This window comes from Typopeltis vanoorti, chromosome 8 (assembly GCF_054136105.1).
Source record: "Typopeltis vanoorti isolate ZY-2024b chromosome 8, IOZ_Tvanoo_1.0, whole genome shotgun sequence".
Taxonomy (NCBI): Eukaryota; Metazoa; Arthropoda; class Arachnida; order Uropygi; family Thelyphonidae; genus Typopeltis; species Typopeltis vanoorti.
Window position 1 is genome coordinate 50795148 of NC_143556.1, and position 22698 is coordinate 50817845.

Sequence of the window (22698 nt, forward strand, 5' to 3'; positions counted from 1 at the left end):
CCTTAGAGGATATATATACAATTTATTCGGTCGTGTATAATTGGAGTACAACTGCTCATTTTGTGGCTTCTTCTTTGAATTTTTCTCAGATGATCTTCTTCTTATTTTAATCATGATTCCAAATTTGCGGTAAAAGAATGAATGATGACTTCATAAAATATTTACTGGTTCAAAAATTCGTGGTTCTTTGCTTTGATGGTACTTCCCATCCTACAATAAAATGTAACATTTTTTACTTGCATTAAATTAAAATTTGCAAATTGTTTTATCAAGTAAATTTAAGTTTGCAATAAATGTATTTTATTAAATAAACATGATATAAAAGTATCTTAAAATTAATAGCCCAAATAATTTGGGGAATCAGATGTGGTTTGAAAAACTCATTATTTGTGCAGCTATAAATTTTAAAACTAAATACTAATTATACGTCTTTACCTTTAAATATGGCAATACTATAGCCAATGAAGTTCTAACTGAGGCTCCGCTATTGCTATTACCCTCCTGCCATGATCAGAGCTTTAATAGCTCAATAACACCTTATCCCTACACTGTCCTCTACAGATAACGGGTGATATGAAAAGCATTCTTGCTTTGCCCCTTTAAGCCAGTCCTTACAAGGATAAGAATACAATATACAATAAGAAAAGGTGGTTGACCCTTGGAGGGTAATGGATGGCAATGCTGTAGCCAATGAAGTTTTAACTGAGGCTCGGCTATTGCTGTTACCCTCTTGCCATGATCACAGCTTTAATAGCTCAATAACACCTTAACCCCACACTGTCCTCTAGAGATAACGGGAAGATGAAAAGCATTCTTGCTTTGCCCCTTTAAGCCAGTCCTTATAAGGACTATAAGAATATAATATAGGATACGATTTTGTTAACAAAATCGTATCCTGTTCTTTTTAGCAAGATTGAGACTATACACGAAATTCAAATTAAAAAAATATAATAATATTAATAATAATAAAATATAATAATATAATAAAATTAATATAATTTTGATATAATATAAATTGAAACCATCATTTGAAAAATTTAAAGGAAATGTAACATTAAGGAAATTATTCAAAACAATTACATAATTAATATAATAAAATTATAATATAATCTTATATCATAACAATATCAAATATAATAATATAATAAATTAAAAATAATATAATTTTAATTTAATAGAAATTAAAACCATCATATTGCTGTTACCCTCCTGCCATGATCAGAGCTTTAATAATAATAATAATTTGAAAATTTTAAAGTAATTTTAACATTAAAGAAATTATTCAAAACTATTACATAATTAATATAATAAAATTATAATATAATCTTATATTATAACAATATCAAATAAAAATCTCTATTTTTATGTAATCTTCAAATTAATCTAATAAAATAAAGAAATTATAAAAATTATAAATTACTATTTTATAAATTTTAAGAATATTTAAAAGTACTTGATTGAATAAAAAATGAAAAACGATTTTTCTAATATACCATATTTTATTACATAACAGTAAAATATATATAAAGCGACTGAGTGTTCTGGAAGTAATGTCATTAAGGATAAAAAATTAGTAGTTTTTTAATAATGTTCGGATTTGCATGAGTAAAATTATGTGCTCATTTCATCAAAGAAAGTAAAAATTCTTTGGACATTTTAAATATAAATGTATTATTCAGTAAATTTCTCATACCTTCTGTTGTTTCTTCAATTCTTTTTCTTGTCTCTGTATCTTCATCATCTGAATCAGATGAAGATGTCTCTGTATCTTCATCATCTGAAGTAGAAGGCGTTGAAGATGTTTGTGATGTAGATCTTTTTATTTTGACGAAATTGCGTTGTTGTTCTTGCATCCTGGTAAAATCAGCAATCCCTTGGATGCAACACTTGTTAAAGCCTTTACCACAAATTGTCTGGGCTCTTGGAACATGGCCTAGAAAAAGAAAAATATTAAATATTTTAAGTTTGTACAGTGTTTTATGTCACAACGTGAAATAAATGAGTTATAGATGCGTATAATATTGAATAACTTATCAAAAATACATTTCGATGATGTGTCTGATACCTGTATATCCTGGCAGCATATAATCGGTCAGTATTGGTCGGCCTTCTGTTTTACGATCCTTTATTATATGGATAGCTTCTTCTTCTTCCTTCAGAGCTTTCGCTATAGCTCCATCAGGTAGAACATTAACTGGTCTCGTGCTAGACAATCTTTCTGCAACTTTAGGATTGGTTGAAAGCACAGCATGAGTTAACCATCCATAGCTCTGACCAATATGATGGATAAGATTGGGGCAGTGACCGCCATACCTGTATTAGCAGAGATATTACATAAATGAACATTACAAACAACAAAAAAATGTTCAAACTCAATATGATTTAATTCTCAAAAAGTATCAATCACTATTACATAACTTACCCGGGAATAAAATGAGGTTCAGGAATTGCAAATGGATTAGGATTATCACTTTTGGTAAGGTGTTTCTGATCGTTGGGATCTGCCATCGTGCCAAAAAGAAATACTCAAAAAGCCAGTATAAATTGGTATCAGAATAATTTAGTTGCACTCCTAGTGAATAAATGTTTTCCGAATAAAACTTATCCTCTTGGTTGGTGACACTAATTTAGACCGAAACAAGATTTCTTTTTTTGAAGATGGTGAGGCCAAAAGACAGAAATGTAGCCGTTGGGCCGATACGAAACCAGACCCTCTGTAGTCCTAAAAGGCTGTTGAGATAATGACTATTGTTATGGACTCAACTATCCATTTTCCATTGTCAACAATTTATTACGGATAAGAACAATACATTGGTCCACTTCAAAGAATATTATTGGATAATAATAATAATAACAATTAATTTAATAATGGAGTTATTAAATCCTAACGTCTCTGGTAAACAAAAAAAAAAAAAAAAAAAGACAGGTGATTTATCTCACACAGGGAAACAAAAAAATAAGTAGCACTTAAAAATATTAATTCCATTCTACTAATTAAGACTGACAAATTCCTTCAGACATCCCCGTAGTTGTCACCTAAAATTACTTATAATTTTTTCATAAATAAACTACAGATATAAATTACATGAATAAATGGCAATTTTAATTGGAGAATAAGGCTTGTATCACGGTGGTCCTATTAATGAAATAAGTAAAATTCTGTTCATGTGCGCATGAAAAACATTTCCTGCCTAAGTTTTCAATCTCAGATTCAATGTATACGCTAATGGAATATTTCTCATATTAATGTTGCCCTTTTTTTCGTCTAGTTGTAACCTATAAAATTCCGAGCACTAAATTAATTCCCTTAAATCTGCGCAGCCACAAAAATCTATCACGGTTTGTACGAGTTCAAGTGACTGTACTGTCTAGAGTACACTAAATAAATTGTTGGAAGTTTATTTTTCACTTAGTTAGACTATAATAAATTTAGTTTAATCCTTTATCCAAGTGTATGCAAACAAAGTTTAAGCCTGAAGTATCTTCAGGACTGAGGCAACTCGTAGTAAAGGTGGACCAAGCTCTCTCTCTCATCACTCCTTGTCTTAGTATCTCCCATAATGCAAAGCACATCGCCATGCGGACATGTATAATGCTATGCATTAAGGGAAGGGTCACTACCCAGACCGGTTTCGACCTTTATTGAGGGCCTGGCTCCCACTGACGAGACCACAATAAAGGTCGAAACCGGTCTGGGTAGTGGCCCTTCCCTTAATGCATAACATTATACATGTCCGCATGGAGATGTACTTTGTATTATGAGAGATACTAAGACAAGGAGTGATGAGAGCTTGGTCCACCTTTACTACGAGTTGCCTCAGTCCTGAAGATACTTCAGGCGCAAACTTCGTTTGCATACACTTGGATAAAGGATTAAACTAAATTTATTATACTCTAAATAAATATGTTTCTTTAACTTAACGCACATGTGCTCTCCCTTTCTGCCCTCCGCGCGCACATGCACAGTTTAGAGGGAACCTTGTCTGTATTCTCTGGGTTGAAAAGAGGTATGTTCGAATACGAGAAATCTTTGTGAGCGAGTTTCAGTCCAAGTAAGTTAACACAGGAGTCGTGAATGTTTGTATTTTCTTATTTTTAATCTAAAATAGGAGAAATCATAAACATCACATCCCATTTTGTGTTTTATTTAGACAAATATTCAAAACGACCATACTAAGGATATTACAAAATGTCCACTGATTTACCTGTATCACCATAGTACATTGATCTCATAACCAGATAAACTAACCATGAAGTTTCTCAGATAAATTCGCAAATTTATTATTTTTTTTTCCAACAGAGGAAAATGAAGTGGTAATGTATTCTTAGAAACTAAATAGTTTGATGTCAATGATCGAACAGTAAGAGCTTGGTGAAAGTCATAGTGGTTGATAGAGAGAAGAATGCACTGATTTAAAACATTCACAGTTCTCTTCGTCGGTTACGAAATAGCTTAACAACTTCTATTGCTTAAACGTAATGCGTCGTCAACAATCTGAATTTGGATCCAACATTGACCTCAATTCGCTACATGCAGCATTTGAGGGACTTGTTTTTCGTATATTACACAACGCAAAGAAAACTCCAAGATATTTCAACATTTTTTTCATTAGATGTTAATAATCAAATTAAAAAAAAAAAAAAAAAACGCATCTTTGAACATTACTTTCATATTCGTTATGCTGTGATTTAAAACATTTCGTACTAAATGCCAATAATAAAATGTTATCTCATCGAATGAAACCTGGGTAGATCATTTTCATTTTAGCATGTCGATTTTTGCTTAAAACGGTCGGTCTTGTTATGGAGGTGACAGAGTTCTTGGTTCGAAATTCGATTTTTTTTTTTTTTTCATCTCGCAAAAACAGCTCGGAGTTCACTCGCAGTTAACACAAATAATGCCCTGCCTTATAGCAATAATAATAATAATAATAATAATAATAATAATAATAATAATAATAATAATAATAATAATAATAAAAAAAAAAAATTAGCATTATAATAGAATCTACCAGAATGAGAGAGGGAGAGGATTTTAACAATGAATTCGAAACCACCTTAGAATTTTTCAAGCATCAAGTTTGCGCATGAGTTGTAATCGGAATCGAAATTCTCTTTTGCACTAATTAATTTAGTGAAGTCATCATGCTTGCTTTGGCTTTTCCCAGCATCCTTCTTAGACACTACATCCTTTTGTTTTTTCGCCTCCTTAAACGACGAATGCCTTACTGAGGAACGCAAGCACGTGAGCCTGTCCACTCGACATCGGGTTGTTTAAAGTGTGCTTCTAACGCCATCATAGCTATCACTTCGCCTCCTTATTTAGATAACCGGAATTAGCTCAAGTTATCTATATAAACACCTTTAGGCGAGCATTTCATAGTTCAGGTCCGTCCTGTGAAGACCCACAAACCACCATTTTTATCACGAGTTAGGGCTATTCGTTAGCAGGTAAGATTTTGTTAATAATTCGGTTAAAAAAATTAATGAATTCTTTCTTCTTCGAAGTTCTCAACAAACCGTTCGTTAGTAAGTATTAATTAATGTATATGTATTTCTTCTCGTTCTGATTTTTTTACAATATATTTTTTCTTATAAACTAATCATACGTTTCTTTGATTAGGTTTTAATATTATTATGACGGGAAAAAAAAAAGATTTCTTGCCAAGTTGTCATTTACAAATATTAATATTGAAAGCTGTTTTGCACATGCGCTGTAATGACTTTTATTTGTGCATATACTACAACTGAAGCTGGACTGTTTATGCAATGATGTTCTTAAATGACAAGCTCGTGACGGAGCACAACAAAAAAAATAAATATAAATAACAACAAAAATAACGATAATAATAATAATCACATTTCTAGAAATATATAAATATCCAAAACTGCACTGAAAATGAGTTTTGTTTGTATTTTTTAATTAGGGAACGTGATGAAAAATACTTAAAATTAAAGCAATATGAAACCGCCCTATCATCATCATCATCGTCATTACTTGGATTTATTATGAGGGGTGACTACACATTACCCGATCCATTGTCTACACTACATCAACTGGATTTGCCTCTTTTGCAGGACGGTAAACTTGCTTTTCTTGATCTTATACTTAGCGATCTTATACTGCTATCTCCGTATAAGATCGCTAATTCTGCTTATATTTAAGGACCTATGTCACAAGTTTCTTATTCGAGAAAACAACTTCCCTGTTTCGATCTCAAAGGTTTAATTACATAAGAAATTTAATTACATAAGTATTACATAAGAAATTTTTGTGATATTTTATAAAACATTTTCATTTTTTTTTGATCTTGCATAGTTATACATACTGCAAATTGTTCCTTCCCCGCACCTTATGTAACAACAACAAAAAAAAGTTGTTGTTAAAAAAGCTCTTTTTAATCGCTTTTAAAATCCTACACAAGACTTTATTTTGGCACTGACAAACATTTACATAATTCTTATTTATTAGAATACTAATAATCAGTGTACTAATTATTACCATTCAGTATTCTAATTATTAGATTCGATTAGAACACAGATTTCTCGGAGCACTTTACTCCTAACAGTTGAAAAATTATTAGTTTATATGAATATTAGATAGATAGATATATTAAAATAGTAAAATTACTTGGTATCTTGAATACATAATATACCCAAGTTAAAAAAACTTTCTATATATATATATATATATAGAATTAAACTTTTTTTTAAATGCTTATCTTTTAAATTTAAATCTAGAATTTGGTTGTAAAAATGCTAAACCATAGAAACTTTATCTTACCTCAACTTTAATTGTACCGTTAAGTTCTTACCTGGTGGCCGGGATAAGAATAGCCCCAATGTAGCTCATGCATGTCGTACGAGGCGACTAAAATGGGTATCCTGGGAAGGTAATGGATGGCAATGCTGTAGCCAATAAAGTTCTAACTGAGGCTCGGCTATTGCTGTTACCCTCCTGCCATGATCAGAGCTTTATATAGCTCAATAACACCCTATCCTTCACTGTCCTCTTCAGATAACGGGGAATATGAAATGCATTCTTGCTTCTCCCATCTAGCCAGCCCTTTTAAGGACTACCCATATGACTTGCATCGCAGAACATTTCTCCACAGTCACCAACAATCACCCAAATCAGCTAATACGACAAGCAGCTGACTACAAACCCTGAGATCGCTTCAAACATATATAAGACCGAAAGTCTTCATCGCAAGAGAAAGCTGAAACAGCACTAAATGCTCACAAAGAGCAGATAAAGCACCTACACTTAACTTCCCTCCCCCCCTCCACAAAAGAACTCAGATAATGGGATAAGGAGTCAAAGATTTAGTCCATCACTCAAAGAAGTTAACAGAGTAATACTGCCTAATAAAAATATTGCATGGTACTGTTAGGCAGTGAAAATTTAGATGGAGGTGGATATTTTGAGCTGGAATTGTTATTTGCAGCTAAAGCGATTTAAACGAAACAGTCTCAGCTTCAAAGTAATTTTGATCTGGGAAACGGATTTCAAATTTTTAAATAATCGTTCTTACTGATTTTATGATAGTTTGTTGCTTTTTTTTTTTTTTTTTTGGTAGAAAATATACAGTAATTCAACACCTCACTCAGATGGAGGTGATATTCGGATTTTTATTTTATGTTTTATATTTATTTTTTATATTATATTTATATTTTTATGACTTTTTATATTATGACCGAAGCAACTTAAAGTTATCTTCAGCTGTTTTTTTTTTTTTTCGCTGAATGAAAAACCCGCAGTGTAAAAACAATTCTACCTCTTTACTAACCCATCATGAGGGTTTATCAGTTGATAAACCCTCCTAAAGTTTCCTTGAACTCGAGAAGGATGAGGAAAAACATGGCACCTGTTTACTTCATGTTTTCACTCTTAAATATTATTTTTTTAAATGTTCAAATTTTAAATTTTAGTAGGTGTCCGAATAACTTGATACATTTTACTGTAATATCCGCATTCTACTGAATTTTCTTTAATTTTTTTTTCTTTTTTTATTTTAAATTAAAAATAAAGAATAAAAATAAAAAACTAGCATCGTGTCACAAAATGAATATTGAACAGAAATGCGCATCAGTGTAATTTTTTCAAGTTCACCAAATTTTGTAGAATTTTTTTACAGATGGCATTTTATTTGTTTTGTAGAGTGAGTCCAGTTTGGGGAGAGGAGGTTCTCTACAAACTGATGCAATTAATCGTGATAAGAAGATATCATGTGTGCTATAATATGAATGCGCTTCTTTTTGTTATTTCACTAAAAATTCACAGCAATAAAAAAGAGTCTTTTTTTTCTTTTCTGTCAGTTATCTGGTGGAAGAATAAATACAGATCAGCCAATGTTTTCAGCAAATCTCAATCTATCCCATTTCTGTCTAAATGCTACCCTATTAAGAACAACAGCACTTTACTTATATCTCCTTCATACTGTCGCAGTGTCTCGTGAGAAACGCAAAACCGGCGATATATATATATATATATATATATGATTACTAAACTGGCTTGTCTTTTCCCGAATCCATTAAATATACAATAATATGTCAATGCTAGTAAATTATTATTTATTTTCTAATAAAATATCTTGAATAAAATATCTAATAAAATATCTTTTCTGAAACTAAAGGAATTGATTTTTTTTACTTTTAACAAAATAATAAATATTATAAAGTCTATCAAACCATCATCATCATCATCATCATCAAATTCCTGCCATGTACTCTCAAGGGGTGTACAGGATATAACAGTACTACATGAAAAAATTACATCATTACTAACTTCCTATCTACAATTTTCCTCCAAATCAGTCTGTTACGTGTCAAGACTCCAACATTATCAGATCTTATATTTCTATCGTCTAAGGCACTTTGTACCGTATCAATCCACCTATATCTTGGTCTTCCTCTGGGTCGTTTTGCTGACAACCTGGCAGAGAACACTTGTTTTGCTAATCTTTCCTCTCCCATTCTATTTAACTGACCATGCCACCTGAGATTAGCTCTGCTAATGCATTCCTGGATGCTGACAATATCAAGTTCTTTCCTAATATCCTCATTTTTAATATGATATTGCCATTGATGCCATCTGTTCACGCCTCTAATCTTTCTCAGGACTCTCATATCTGCAGTCTCTAGTCTTTGGTCAAGTGTTTTACTTCTGACCCAGCTCTCAGATCCATAAGTTAAAACTGGTTTGAACACCGTCTTGTATACAGCTAATTTAGTGTTCCGACTAATTTCTTTCTTATTCCATATGAATTTATTCAATTGACTTCCCACCATACCAGCTTTGCTGATTCTGTTGTCTATTTCTATATTTAATTTACCATCTTCAGTAAAAATCGTGCCTAAGTAGCTGAAATGTTTTACTTGTTCCACAGGTTCTCCATTCACAACACAGTTGACATTTTCAATGATTTTGCCTATTTTCATTGTCTTTGTCTTTTTATTGCTGACCATCATACCATATCTATTACAACAACTATTCAATTTAGTCAGAGAATCTTGCAGACTTGTAGCGGATTTATTTAGAAGTATAACATCATCCGCATAAAGCAAAGAGCTGACATTAACATCTCCAATTTTGATATCAGGTTTAATACCACATTCCTTCATAATGTGATTCATATAGATAATGAATAACAGAGGGGATAATGTAAATCCTTGTCTCACACCAGATTTAACATTAAACCATCTTCCTGTACTTCCTTCAATTCTAACTGCTGACTTACAACTCAATCAAACCTTACAAGTCTATCAAACCTTAAAATTTTATTGATTTCTAAAGTTGAAAGTTGGACATGAGAAGTGGTTGGTGGCATTCGTTGCAGGCTGTATGTTATCTTTCATCACTACCTTTTATTAAATTAAAGTGATAACGTTGTTTCGTTTTAATATTGGAGCTATGGAGGGAAATATATAATATAACAATAACAATTGCTACTTGCATAAATAAATATTTATTTATATTTATTTAACAATAACAATTGCTATATATATTTATTTATATTTATTTAACAATAACGATTGCTATATATATTTATTTATATTTATTTAACAATAACAATTGCTATATTTATATAATATAACAATAACAATTGCTACTTGCATAAATAAATATTTATTTAACAATAACAATTGCTATTTGCATAAATAAATATTTATTTAAAACAATATTTATTTATTTATTTAATTAACAATATATAACAATAACAATTGCTACTTGCATAAATAAATATTTATTTATAACAATATTTATTTATTTATTTAATTAACAATATATAACAATAAAAATTGCTACTTGCATAAATAAATATTTATTTATAACAATATTTATTTATTTATTTAACAATATATATTTATATAACAATAACAATTGCTACTTGCATAAATAAATATTTATTTAACAATAACAATTGCTATATTTATTTAACAATAACAGTTGCTACTTGCATAAATAAATATTTATTTATAACAATATTTATTTAATGATAACAATTGCTACTTGCATAAATAAATATTTATTTAACAATAACAATTGCTACTTGCATAAATAAATATTTATTTATAACATATTTATTTATTTATTTAACAATATATATTTACATAACAATAACAATTGCTACTTGCATAAATAAATATTTATTTAACAATAACAATTGCTATATTTATTTAACAATAACAATTACTACTTGCATAAATAAATATTTATTTATAACTATTTATTTAACAATATTTATTTATAACAACATTTATTTAATAATAACAATTGCTACTTGCATAAATAAATATTTATTTATAACAATAACAATTGCTACTAGCATAAATATTTATTAACATATTTATTTATAACAATAACAATTGCTACTTGCATAAATATTTATGTTAATATTTATGTTAATAAATATTTATTAATATAAATTTATTAACATATTTATTTATAACAATAACAATTGCTATTTGCATAAATATTTATTAATATAAATATATAACAATCTACTTGAATAAATAAATATTTATTTATAACAATAACAATTACTACTTGCATAAATATTTATTAACATAAATATTATTATTTATTAAAAAAAAAAAAATCAGCTAACGCCTTTTAATTCCCGTATATACAGGAGTAGGCGAGGCCATTTAGTCCTATCTAACTTTTGGAGACTGAGTGGGCAGTTCAATCTCCACTGGTACCAATCAGAGATAGATGACCCAAGGCTATCACTAATTAAGCTGTACACAGTGAAGAGAGACGGCTCAAATGTGCCGCCATCTAACCCTAACACAATATGTTTAATGTCTGAAATAACGTAGGTTCTATGGTCGATTTTCTTGAGTTTACGGGACGAAAAACCCGTAACAGAGATCGACTAACTCGGGAATCGGTCGAAAAAAGGCTTAGAAAAATTTCCTCTAGTCGCTGACTAGACTCGAAACCAAGTCTTCCTTCGTGCGGTCAAGCGCCGTCGTGTGCAAACGCCACATCCACTGAGCTACACAGGCTCTTAGTTATATAGAATAAAAAGAATAAATAATAAGAATATAAATATATAGAATAAAAAGAATAAATAATAATTATATAAATAAATAGAATAAAAAGAATAAAAAATAATTATATAAATATATAGAATAAAAAGAATAAAAAATAATTATATAAATATATAGAATAAAAAGAATAAATAATAATTATATAAATATATAGAATAAAAAGAATAAATAATAATTATATAAATATATAGAATAAAAAGAATAAAAAATAAAAAAAAATGTATATATATATATATATATATAACAATTGCTACTTGCATAAATATTTATTAATATAAATACTTGCATAAATATGTTGTTTTTTTCATCAAAGCTTTTTATTAAAGTGATAACGTGTTTCGTTTTAACATTGGAGCTATGGAGAAAAATATAACAATTGCTACTTGCATAAATATTTGTTAATATAAATACTTGCCTAAATATTTAATTCACAAATATTTATTAATATTGGAGCTAGGGAGGTAAATATAACAATTGCTACTTGCATAAATATTTATTAATATAAATATATTTATTTACGCATAAATAACACCTTTCGAGGTGTTAAATACAAGCAAGGAAAATTTTTGTTTCATCCAAAATTCAGTAACAGCTTGCATTTTATTATTATTCCCTGCCGATAATCAGAGGCTGAATAGTATTTTCTAAGGATTATATCTGACATCAGCTGTTTGGGCATTTTTTTTTAGATTTTATTATATTGATTATGAATTTTAATGATTATAATCAATAAAATGTAATTTAAAATGTGATGCTTTTAAGCTTACAAGTCTATAGTTAAGTTGTTCTCTTTTTTTTTTTTTTTTTTTTTGTATATGCTCAGGAAGATCTATATTTATGTGTGGGGAAATCATAAAACGATTTCCCCACACAAATAGACAACCAGCATTTTAAACATCCTGTTGTTTGATATTCATAGTCAAGCATAGTGAAAAAATATCGATTGTAGTGTCCAAAAAATTGTGCAGAATCGGAATCTATATGAATAAGTATCGATCTTCACAACCTTTCTCTCTCTTTTTTTTCCTGAATTTAGAATGAATATATAGGATTCTGTTATACATTTTACTCCTCTTAAGGAACTGTCTTTTCAATATTTTTTTTAAAAATTGCAAACACTTTAATTATTTGCAAATGATTTTCCTTTAAAATTTTAATCGGGACATTTAAATAATATTCGCTAAAAAGAAGAAAAAAAAACACGAAGCTAGAACTTTTTAACGGAATACACTTAATTATATATACTGAATCAAAAGCTTAGAATTGTTAAAAACAAAGGATAAGTTCTCCATCCTTACTTACCTTCCATTTCAAACTTAAAAGAAACAAATGTGTTTAGTTTTTACTGGCTCACGAATTACTATCATTATAGTGTACCATTCTTTTATAATTCTTTTATTGTATATAGTCTACATGTGGTCCGATCAGGTCCTATACAGTGAAACCATCATCCTCGGCACCATCAACGTCCTTCCCGCATTACATAAATCCTTTGAGTTGCTTTTTCAATTGCCCTTGAATTACACATTTTTCTCCCCAATACCCCTCGAGGTCCTTCTCTTCTATAGTTCTACAAATAGGGTATGCGGTCTCCCATCTATGGATTTCAAAATTCTTTCACTTAGAGACATTAAACTATGGTACCCTATCATTTGCTCACTTTTCCGGCTTAATGAGATCTTCCTGAGGACCCATCTCATCGGTATTACATTTAATAATACAGTACTTACTAGCTTCGCATCAACTTTCACCATCACACAGCTAATGTACTGCAGAAAAATATTCGGTTCATTTATATAATTTTTTATTTCTTTCAAATGGAAGAAGAAAAACATGTAATATTAAACAAGTAACTGTGAAATATATTTTTATTAGAAATAATTTAATTTTTTTATTTTAAATATCAACGTCCTTCTCACTTGAAATTTCAGTTAAGTGAATTAAAAGATAGCTTGAATACGCTAACTTTCGATGGTTGTATTTTTATTTTATTTTATTTTTTGTTTAAGATCCTGCAGTAAGTAACCATTCAGTATTTTTAATATTTTTCTAACAATGGAATTTAATTCCTAATTAAAAATAAATAAATAATAAATAGAAATCGTTTTTATTACTTAAATTAAGGGGATATTAAATCCCACATAGTTTTAAAACCGAATAAGAATAAGACACTAGCGTTAGCAAATGCAAGTGATCCTAGTACGTAATACAATACCGGACGACTCGTTGCAAAGGTGGGGGAAGTTCGGATCGCTATTCTTAGGTATTTTCCATAATGTAAAAACACATTTCCTAGGAAATGTATGCTGTTATTACATTATGGAGGGAGGTCACTACCCAGACCGGTTTCAGCCTTTTTTTGAGGCTTCATCACTTTGGCATTAGGCCTGCTACTCACTGATGAAGCCTCAAAAAAGGCTGAAACCGGTCTGGGTAGTGACCTCTCTCCATAATGTAATAACAGCATACATTTCCTAGGAAATGTGTTTTTACATTATGGAAAATACCTAAGAATAGCGATCTGAACTTCCCCCACCTTTGCAACGAGTCGTCCGGTATTGTACTACGCTAGGATCACTTGCATTTGCTAACGCTAGTGTCGCCAATACTTTATAGTTTACTATATTCGGCAAGAAACTCTCTGATTCCAATCTTTGAGTTTCTTATTCGGTTTTAAAACTATGTGGGATTTAATATCCCCTTAATTTAAGTAATGTTTTCATTGCCGAAATGAAGCTTATTAGCTCTTTATACTTAAGTATCGTTTTTATTATTATTATTATTATTTCATGACAATCTCATGCAAGAATATGATACTCAACCTCGTTGTATTAAACATCTATTTTTGTTCTTTGGTTTTTAAAACAAAATAACCTAAAGAGAAACAATAATGACAGTTGACAGAAATCATATCAACTTTCACCATCACACACAGCTAATGTACTGTATATACTAAATTTATCACATTTGTCGTAATTGGAAAGTTTCCGGTTTCATTAGTAGATGGCGCTGTTGTATTAGAAAAAATCAAAGCCGTCAATTGATATTAAACATTACACAGGCACACTTTGACTGTTTCTAAGCGATGTGCCAATTGCCATTCTTCATTGATCCGGAAATGACAACCTTCCGACAGCCATTTATCTCCAAGGGAACAGAGAAATTCTTCAGAAACCTGTTCCTAGCAGGAAATGTCACTTTCTTTGTTTGAGTTTCAACACGTAAATAGAAACCATAGTGACAGCTAACAGCAAAAATCATTTCACCTGCATACAAACAACTACTATTATAAACAATACATTTCAAAAACGCAAGTATTTGAAGAAGGCTTTTCATTTCTAATTTAAATATATTGAAGTTCCGGTGTCAATGTTTATCCATGTCTACATCAGGCGTGTTTTCCTTACGTCTATGTTTATACATGTTTGCTTCAAGAAACGCGCACGCATACCAACTGACGGACGCTTGTATACTTATTGTATATAACATTTAAACAAAAGCGATCCTTCCCACCACACACACACACACACACACACACACACACACACACACACACACAAAGACATAGTGCGTCTTCCATCTGGAAACCACATGGCGTCAGCGCAAAACACAGAGACTGATGTCGGCAACCTCTTGTTGTCACTGACAAGGTTTTTTTTTTTTTTTTTTTTTTTTTTTTTTTTTTTTTTTGTTAAATAAAAGTGATCTGTGACATCCTGTTGTTTGAAATTCCTTGTCTGATAGCAAACTGTTAACACTTAGCATGGATATTTTAAAAATTTTTATTAAGTTTTATTTTTTTTTTAATTCGTTTATTTAATATTTATTTTATTGTATTTTATTTTGTTATTTATTTATTTTATTGTATTTTAATTTGTTATTTATTTATTTTATTGTATTTTAATTTGTTATTTATTTATTTTATTGTATTTTATTTTGTTATTTATTTATTTAATATTTAATTCAGTTTTTAATTTTTATTAAATGTTAATACGTTTCAACAAATTTTAAACTTTTTAGTAAAATTTCAGCGAATTTTTTAAAATTTTTTATTAAAATTATTTCAATAATTTAACTAATTCACAATAGTTTCGAGGGAGAAAAAAAATATTTTTATGTGGAATTCCGCAGTTTCGAAACATTTTAAAAGATTTGAAGTTCGCCCTTGATTTATGATTTGAGATTTTTGGATTCGAAAAAAAAAAAAAATAGAAAAGAAAGAAAACAGATTAAAACTTGCTAAATGTCCGTTTTATTATTCACGCCATCATACGAACAAAAATCTACAACAATCTATTTTATTCAGTTTAAAAAAAAAAAAACGCAGTCGCAAACAATAAGGGAAAAAGGTTACAACTATAAAACTAACAATAATATTGCTCTTGTGGACTTATCAATGTAAAATAAATTGCAATTGGTTATGGATAAACAAACACCCTGAACGTCATAATATATAACTCCCCCCCGCTCCCAAATTCCTACTTTGTCTCGTTTCCCTTAAACTGTGGTTCGCAATCACAACCAAGTTTGTTTTCCACTTTCTGTGAGTACTTTTACCGCTTTGACTTCATCCCATTATTGAGGGAGGCAGAACAGCCCTCTCTAGGGTGTAGTTTCATCGACTTCATTTGGCCTTTAACATGGCACTATCGTCCCTTTTCTATTGTTAATACCGCAGACTCGATAGCTGTGAGCTGAAGGTCAGAGAAACACCTACAGAGTTAGTTATTGTTTTATTGCCGACTGTCTCTTGGTGTGTCCCTTACTGTTTTGTTGGGGGACCGCCACGATTATTGTCTACCGTTCGAATATATATTCCAAAGACAAGCGGGAAAGAGGTTTTTCCCGATTTGTTTAAGATTTTGACGTCGTTATTCTGATCTCTGTTTAATTTCACTATATTAAATAAATAAATAAATATTGTCGTCATGGAAACATGATTACAATAAGCTCCACGTCTGGAGAGATAATAATACTACTAGCTCCAAACCATCTATTCGAATTCACTTGAGCTACACGCACATTTTTTTGCAGGGAAAAAAAAAAGCTTTCTGCAAACTCACAAGGGCTGTTGGTGTATCTGGAAAAAAAATCAGAAAGAAAAAAAGATAAACATAGAGCTGCCACTTATTATATACTATAAAGTTCATTCTAAGAATAAATAACTCTCTATGCCTTTTTCATGTCTCTTTGAGACAATAGGGTAGGCCGATGTGCTGTTTTAGCTCTTAATGTTTTGAAAATTGGCAGGCACTTTGTTCAATTGAATTTCTTCTGAAGCAATTACGGTTATGAGACCACTGCATTATGTCTCTTAGTTGCGTGTGTTCTTCTGTCTCGTTTGCCTGTTTTCCGAAATGAAAAAAAAAAATAAAAATAAAAAAAAAACTTTAAGGGAGAGAAAATATTTCCATTTTCGTATGAGATCAGCAAAAGATAAAATTCCTCGCGTCCTAGATAAGATTCGAACCCAGGACTTTCCATCACCTAAAGGATTAAAAAAAAAAAAAAAAAAAGACGACTCTTTATCATTCTGTTCAGAAATTCTGAATCTAGATAATCTTAATCAATACAAGAAAGAGTCATTAGTGATGAAATCACACGTGTGCCACAGTAGAAAATTATTCATTGTTCTTCATGATGAAGTCTTTCATTATTATTGTTATTATTATTCTTAGATTTTGGAGTTGTAGTACATGCTCTCAGGCTGAAGGACTTGACACTAAGGAGATATAACACTTCTTAGAAAGATTAATTATAATTAAATTATAAATAAGAAATACAGCTTTGTTATTTCTTCAAATCTATATTTAAAAGTACATCTGTGCTAGTAAAGTATTTAATTAATCAGATTGAAAAAAAAAATCGGCATTGATTAAGACTTTAAACACGATATATTGAAAATGCTAAATCACTTTTTTAAAATATTCATCAAAAATCTACGAGACAAATGCTAACTTTGATGAGACCTTGGACGTCACATAATAATAATAATAATAACTTATCCACCCACACAACGTCGATGTTCCATAGGTTTTACAACCCTTGTGTGAGTTTAATTAAATAAATTAATTAATTAACATGGTGGTGTTCTTTGTAGTCTCCCTGACTTTTTTTTTTCCTTTTCTATTGCGATGTGCCGGAAAAAAAGATCCTCCTCTTTTATGGAACACCTCTAATTAATATTGTGTCTGAGACGACAAACTGCTATCTCATTGTGACTATGTCTTCCTTTATTCCCCGTTGCATTCTAGATATTTACATAAACCTTCCTTGACTACTTGAATGTTTGTTTCACTTAGAAAAATTCTAAGTGAAACAAACATTTCACTTAGAAAAAATATATATATATATAAAAAAACATGAAAAAATTTTTTCAACTTCAGTGTCTTTCAAATTATTCATAAAGATGTTAATTCTTTTATATATGTATGCAATATTACAATCGGGATCACACTTGACATTGTACAATGGAATTTTTTTTTCTAGATTCAACCGGGTTTTTGTGTATAATTATATTCAGAAAAGTTAGAAAGCTTTGGGTGAACTTATAGTTAAAATTCAGTTTGTTTCCATCCATATGCAATATTTATATTAAAATATAAAAATATCCTTCACTTTTGATATAACGTTTGCTTATTTTGTGTGTGTGTGTGTGTGTGTGTGTGTGTGTGTGTGTGTGTGTGTGTGTGTGTGTGTGAACTGCTTTGCTAATAAAGAGAAGCGTCCTCAAGGTCAAAAATGAAATTAATCCGATACATAAACAATATCTCTTTCATGCCCAGGTAAAAAGCACACAATTTCTATTTATCCTTTGTACCGAGAATTATTATGACAGTTACGTGTATCCTCCCATCCCGTTTATTTTTATTTATTTATTTATTCATTTTTGCATTCCTAAGAATGCTCCCACATCTCAATTCTAGTCTGTTTCATCTCAAAGTTAATATCGTGCAACAAAGCTTCCCATTGCTTCTTTGACCTACCACAATAACTACTCCTAGTGGATGGCGAACAGCCGCAAACTACATAGTTACTTAATCTGTAATGAATGGTGAGTCTCAAACGGCCTTGGGTTCTAGGCTAACGACAGAGGGTTGTAGAGTAGCGAAACACCAGTTGCACAATAATACCATGACAGTCCGATACTTAGCCTTGCGAGGGATTTCAGTACAAGTGGTTAGCGCGTACGAAACGCACGTGGTGGCAGCAGACGTTGCGATACACTAAAAAATAATAATAGTAAGATAAAGTCGCAACGGTTCAGTGTAAGATGAAGAACGAGTGAAGGTAAGAATGGGAAAACCGTACAGTCGCTGCTGGAGTCCTCCGATTAAGGGTAAGCGTTTCCTGTTTGTTTCGTTTAACCAGTAATGAGTCAAAACGGTCCAGTAAATGAAAGCAATACCGTTTTGGGGTTATCAGCCGTAGGCCAAAAAGAATTGGAATAAATTATTCATAAATAAATAAATTAAATTAATATGAAAGACTTACAATAAAATATTCGGATTATATTATATTGTATTATAATATATAAACCAAACATTTTCCCCTTGTTTTATAAACAATATTTATATCACTGCTTTTGTTTTAATTTGTTTATTTATTTTAACAAATAAATTATTTGTTTATTTATTATAAACAAATTAATTTCAATATCTGAAAATTATCGGGGGAAAATCATTGTGTCAAATTTCGAATTTAAAATTTAATATCATTAATATTTAATAATATTTTGTTATTAAATGATAATTGTATCATTATTTAATAATAGTGATAAGTCATGCATTTTTTTGAAGAAGACCTGTGGCAGGTAGAAAAAGTTATTTTAATTCCATGGGAAAAGGTGATTTCGAATACTAATGAGATCACTAAAAAGGAATCGTATCAAATTTTGAGTTTAGTATACATTTTTGATAAAGTATTATTACTAATATTTAATTAATAAGAAATATAACTCGTGATTATGTAATTTTATTTTAGGAATATTTAATTTACTAATGTTTGCTTTCATTTATCTCCTATACACCATTTATTTTTTAATATCTTCATGCTTAATAATAAATCGAATAATTTTTTTTTTTTTTTTTTAGTTTGTTATTTCGCATACCTTTTCGTGTGTGGAAGTGATTCAATTGCTAAATAATGGTACGAGAGACTGAAACATAGTAGAAAAAATTTAAGTTTCTCTCTTACATTTAGTAAGAGAACTCACAAATGTCAAAGTAATTTGGGACAATTTCTTTATGTTTGCTTGCTTAATGTTTGGTGAAGAAAAATGTTGCTGTATTGACGTTTATCATCTATAACTGTGAGCAATAGTGTATAAAACATTAAAAACATATTTAAATATTCTTGTTACTACCCAGATACGTAGATTGGCTTCAAATACTAAAGTAGAAACAGACTCCCAGCTACTTTGTTGCGTCGAATTCCGACTGTACTACTGAGGTGTGTCGATTTTTCTGTGGAAATATTTGCAGGGTATGCAATAGAAATGAGTAATATATTTCCGGCGATAAAAAAATGGGTGCGTCCAGGTGATAGCTTGGGTTAATCATTCTTTATTTATCTGCATTTTTTTAAAAAAAAACTTTTATTGTTGACTGTAGCGTTCTCAAATGAATATGCTTTTAGTCTATTTTACTTTTTTTTTTTAATGAATGACCTAAATTTTTGTATAACATATTCATACTCTTATCGCAAAGATTTTTTTTTTTAAGTTTCGAGGAAGAATGAGAGATTTATATATACATATATTGATATTAAATATGCAAACGGAAACGGTAATTTAAGTTTGTAAATTAGACAGGTTTTTTTAATCCTAAGGTTCTCATAAATTTGTGGTAAAACAGTGTCTTCCAATCACGTCACATATATTCAAATAGCTGGAAACAGAACAATAGATTAACAACCCCCCAAAAAAGAAATCCTCTAATGATTTTTATTCCTAAAAGGAGTAGGGAAAGCTCCTATAGATTTAACTTTTTTGAAGATTGGTAGACAGCCATCATTCAATGAAGGTGAGTTTACCGTTGGAGCAGTGGCATAAATACATGCAGAATTCTTCGTACGAAATATTGTAAAAATCAATTACTGATAAATAACAGTTTTATCTTCTTGAACAAAATATAAGAGAGATGTTTACTGTCCGACCACAGATGCGAGACCTCTCGACACTTTTGCGCATGGCTGAAGGCGAATCCATTCCGATAATAGAGTAATCACGATGAGTGCTTATTATTATAGGTCGGAAAATTAACGTTTCTTTTATGAAAATTCCAGTTTTTAAAGTGGTAACTATTTTGCTTGTACAACAATTGGAAAATTTTTACGTATAAAGCACGTGATTTCGCTTGTTGTTGAAGAATTCGAACATCGCTTTTTTCCTTTCTCCCCTTCAACATGAATTAACTCTTCTTGGCATTGTGTCAGCCAAGGTTCTTGCATCTGTGATCGGACAGATGCGAGAACCTTTTTTTTTTTTTTTTCCCTTTATAATAGAAAACAATGTATACAGAATGTGTTGATATTTCTAGGCTGGGGCTGGGATAAGCATGTATCATGAAAAGCCACTGGACTATCGCTAGTATAAATTATAATAATTTTTCTTACTGTCTACATTTTTTTAATCATCCCTTCTTACATAGTTATTACGTTTACTGACTTCAAAACGTTAATATGAAAGGTTTATATCCAACTTCTAATCTTTAGTATCGACTGTTGTGAAAAGATAGCTGAAGTTTCAGCTACTATCTTTTCACAGCGGTCGATAGTAAAGGATGTCTAATCACCTTCATACCTTAACTTCAGTGGTTGAGTGAGTAAAGTCTTTCCCTTTGCCTGGAAACGACTTATGAGTTAAAAATTGCAGTGGTATAAATACATGCATATCTTAGATGGCACATAACGATCTTCGGCCAGGTTGCGTGTTTGGCGTAATTAAAAAAAAAACAAACTCCGAAGATGTATGAGATCGGCTAACTCACCTTCTTATGGAAAAAAAAAAAAAAAAATTCCTTGTGGTATAAACAGAACTCGAACCCTGGTTTTCTCCAACTTAAGAGTAATATTGTCAACATTTCCGACTACCTTATTACGGATTTATAATGAAGATAACCTTTGACATAACCCAGGAGTTTTATTTATCTCTTTTTGGGAGGGGAATGATCATTGCTTTTAATTAATAAATAAAATGTTTACTAAATGAATTTACTTTTATAATTTTATAAAAAAAAAAAAGTTGTCACTTTTTGAAAAATTTCAATCCTGAAAAAAAAGCAATTTCTTTACATAAGCTTTTTTTTTCTACACACATACTTTATTTTTCAATTTTAGAACTGTTTCAGATAATTTGAAATATTAATGAATGAATCAATTTTTTTTAGAAAAACTATTTTTTACTTTTTCCTAAATGTAAAGCTGTAATTTTTTCCATCGTATTTTTAAAAAAATGAAAGTTTTCATTTAATAAAAAAACATTTATAAATTTAAAATACATCCATTTAAATCAGAGTATTACTCTTACATCATTAGGGCTAACAGTTTATTTCTGCCTGCGCATACCCAGGCATGACATTAATGGCTTGTTGATGGAGATATCCATATTTGCCTCTAGTCCTCCGAATAGGCAAGGGAGGTCAAGGCCTGATTTCCCTTGAAAACAAGATTAGATCCTTCAGGATAATCCTCCTCCTAAAGATACTTCAATGCAATCACACTTATGTAACCACCTTCGATTACATCACGAAAGCATCCACCAGAGGACTTACACTTTCCACAATCCTCCGAATGGCCAGTCCTGTACCATCTCCTCCTAAACTACCTCATTTTTACAAAGATGCTCTACAGCGGTGGAAAACACAGGATTTCATCACACACTTACAGGATCAACAGAGTCAGCTGTACTTACAGAACCACTAGTTTCGAACAGAAACATAACAAGTCTCACAACTGGCCAGCCCTTTCTTTTCCCTGCATGGAACTGGGCAGTAATAAGAGTCATAGGAGACCTCCTAACCCAGACCCTAAAGTGGAAAGCATTCACAAGCCTACCAATGAAGAACCCAAAAATTGAAAAGCAATATCAACAGCTACAAGCCTCCATTATAAAAGCCTATCCAGATATCGCTACACCTC

At 30.5% G+C, this 22698-nt stretch overlaps 1 protein-coding gene across 1 annotated transcript; it reads right to left on the minus strand.

Moving 5' to 3' along the window:
* Nucleotides 1-1378: 1378 nt before the first annotated feature.
* LOC150103981 (ciliary microtubule inner protein 2B-like) lies at nucleotides 1379-2508 on the minus strand. Its single transcript, XM_090397114.1, has 4 exons — nucleotides 2423-2508; nucleotides 2066-2313; nucleotides 1694-1933; nucleotides 1379-1383 (listed from the first exon to the last, which is right to left on the minus strand). The coding sequence occupies exons 1-4, from the start codon at nucleotides 2506-2508 to the stop codon at nucleotides 1379-1381; spliced, it is 579 nt and encodes a 192-aa protein (XP_090253240.1).
* Between the last annotated feature and the right edge of the window lie 20190 nt (nucleotides 2509-22698).